This window comes from Phaethon lepturus, unplaced genomic scaffold (genome assembly GCF_000687285.1).
Source record: "Phaethon lepturus isolate BGI_N335 unplaced genomic scaffold, ASM68728v1 scaffold7242, whole genome shotgun sequence".
Lineage (NCBI taxonomy): Eukaryota > Metazoa > Chordata > Aves > Phaethontiformes > Phaethontidae > Phaethon > Phaethon lepturus.
Window position 1 is genome coordinate 8,391 of NW_010521150.1, and position 640 is coordinate 9,030.

General features: G+C 66.4%; 1 protein-coding gene across 1 annotated transcript in view; it reads right to left on the reverse strand.

The window, feature by feature from the left end:
• The window catches only part of CDT1 (chromatin licensing and DNA replication factor 1), a gene marked incomplete at its 5' end in the record, with an annotated part of 2,273 nt that extends 1,641 nt beyond the window's left edge, over nucleotides 1-632 (reverse strand). The window contains 2 exons of the mRNA XM_010281418.1: nucleotides 86-189; nucleotides 467-632. Coding sequence (XP_010279720.1) covers nucleotides 86-189; nucleotides 467-632 — 270 coding nt within the window. The remainder of the gene's footprint in view (nucleotides 1-85; nucleotides 190-466) is intronic.
• Nucleotides 633-640: the final 8 nt, after the last annotated feature.

The following is a 640-nucleotide window of genomic DNA, read 5'->3' on the forward strand; positions in this document are numbered from 1 at the left end:
GGCGCACAGCCCGCTCTCTCCACCCGCCCCTCTAGGGAGCGACCAGAGCAAGCCCACCGCGGAGGCGCCGGGGCGGGGGGCTCGCCTTGTGGTGCCGCTTGACGATGTTCACCAGGTTGCGGTGGAACTCCTTCCTGCGCTCCAGCAAGCGCGACGCCGACAAGTGCGGGCGGCCGTCCGCTTTCTCCTCTGCGAGGAGAGACGCGAGCGTCACCCCGCAGCAAAGCACGGCAACCCCGCGACGGGGCCCAAACCTCGAGAGCCTCGGGAAGGACAGGATCAGGGCCCGGCCGCGGGGCTGAGTCGCTGCCCCATCGTCCTCCCGCTCGCCCCAAAAGTGTTTTCCACTTCCAACACGCTCAGGCCCTTATGCGTGAGGTGATTATCTAACAGACCAAGCAGAGAGCATCCCTGGGGGGTCAGGGACCCCAGCGCGCCCCAGCTGCCCCCCCAGAGCCATACCTACCTTCTCCCAGCACCGGCTCCAGCGAAAAAAACTTCTTCATGCCGTTGCCGAAGGTGGGGATGTTCTTCTCCTGGCGCAGCCTGTACGAGGTGGGGTACACCGCCTTGATCTGCCCCACGTGCCGCTCCTCAAACTGCCTGCGACAGCACCCCGAGAGGTCGGGAACCCCAAGGG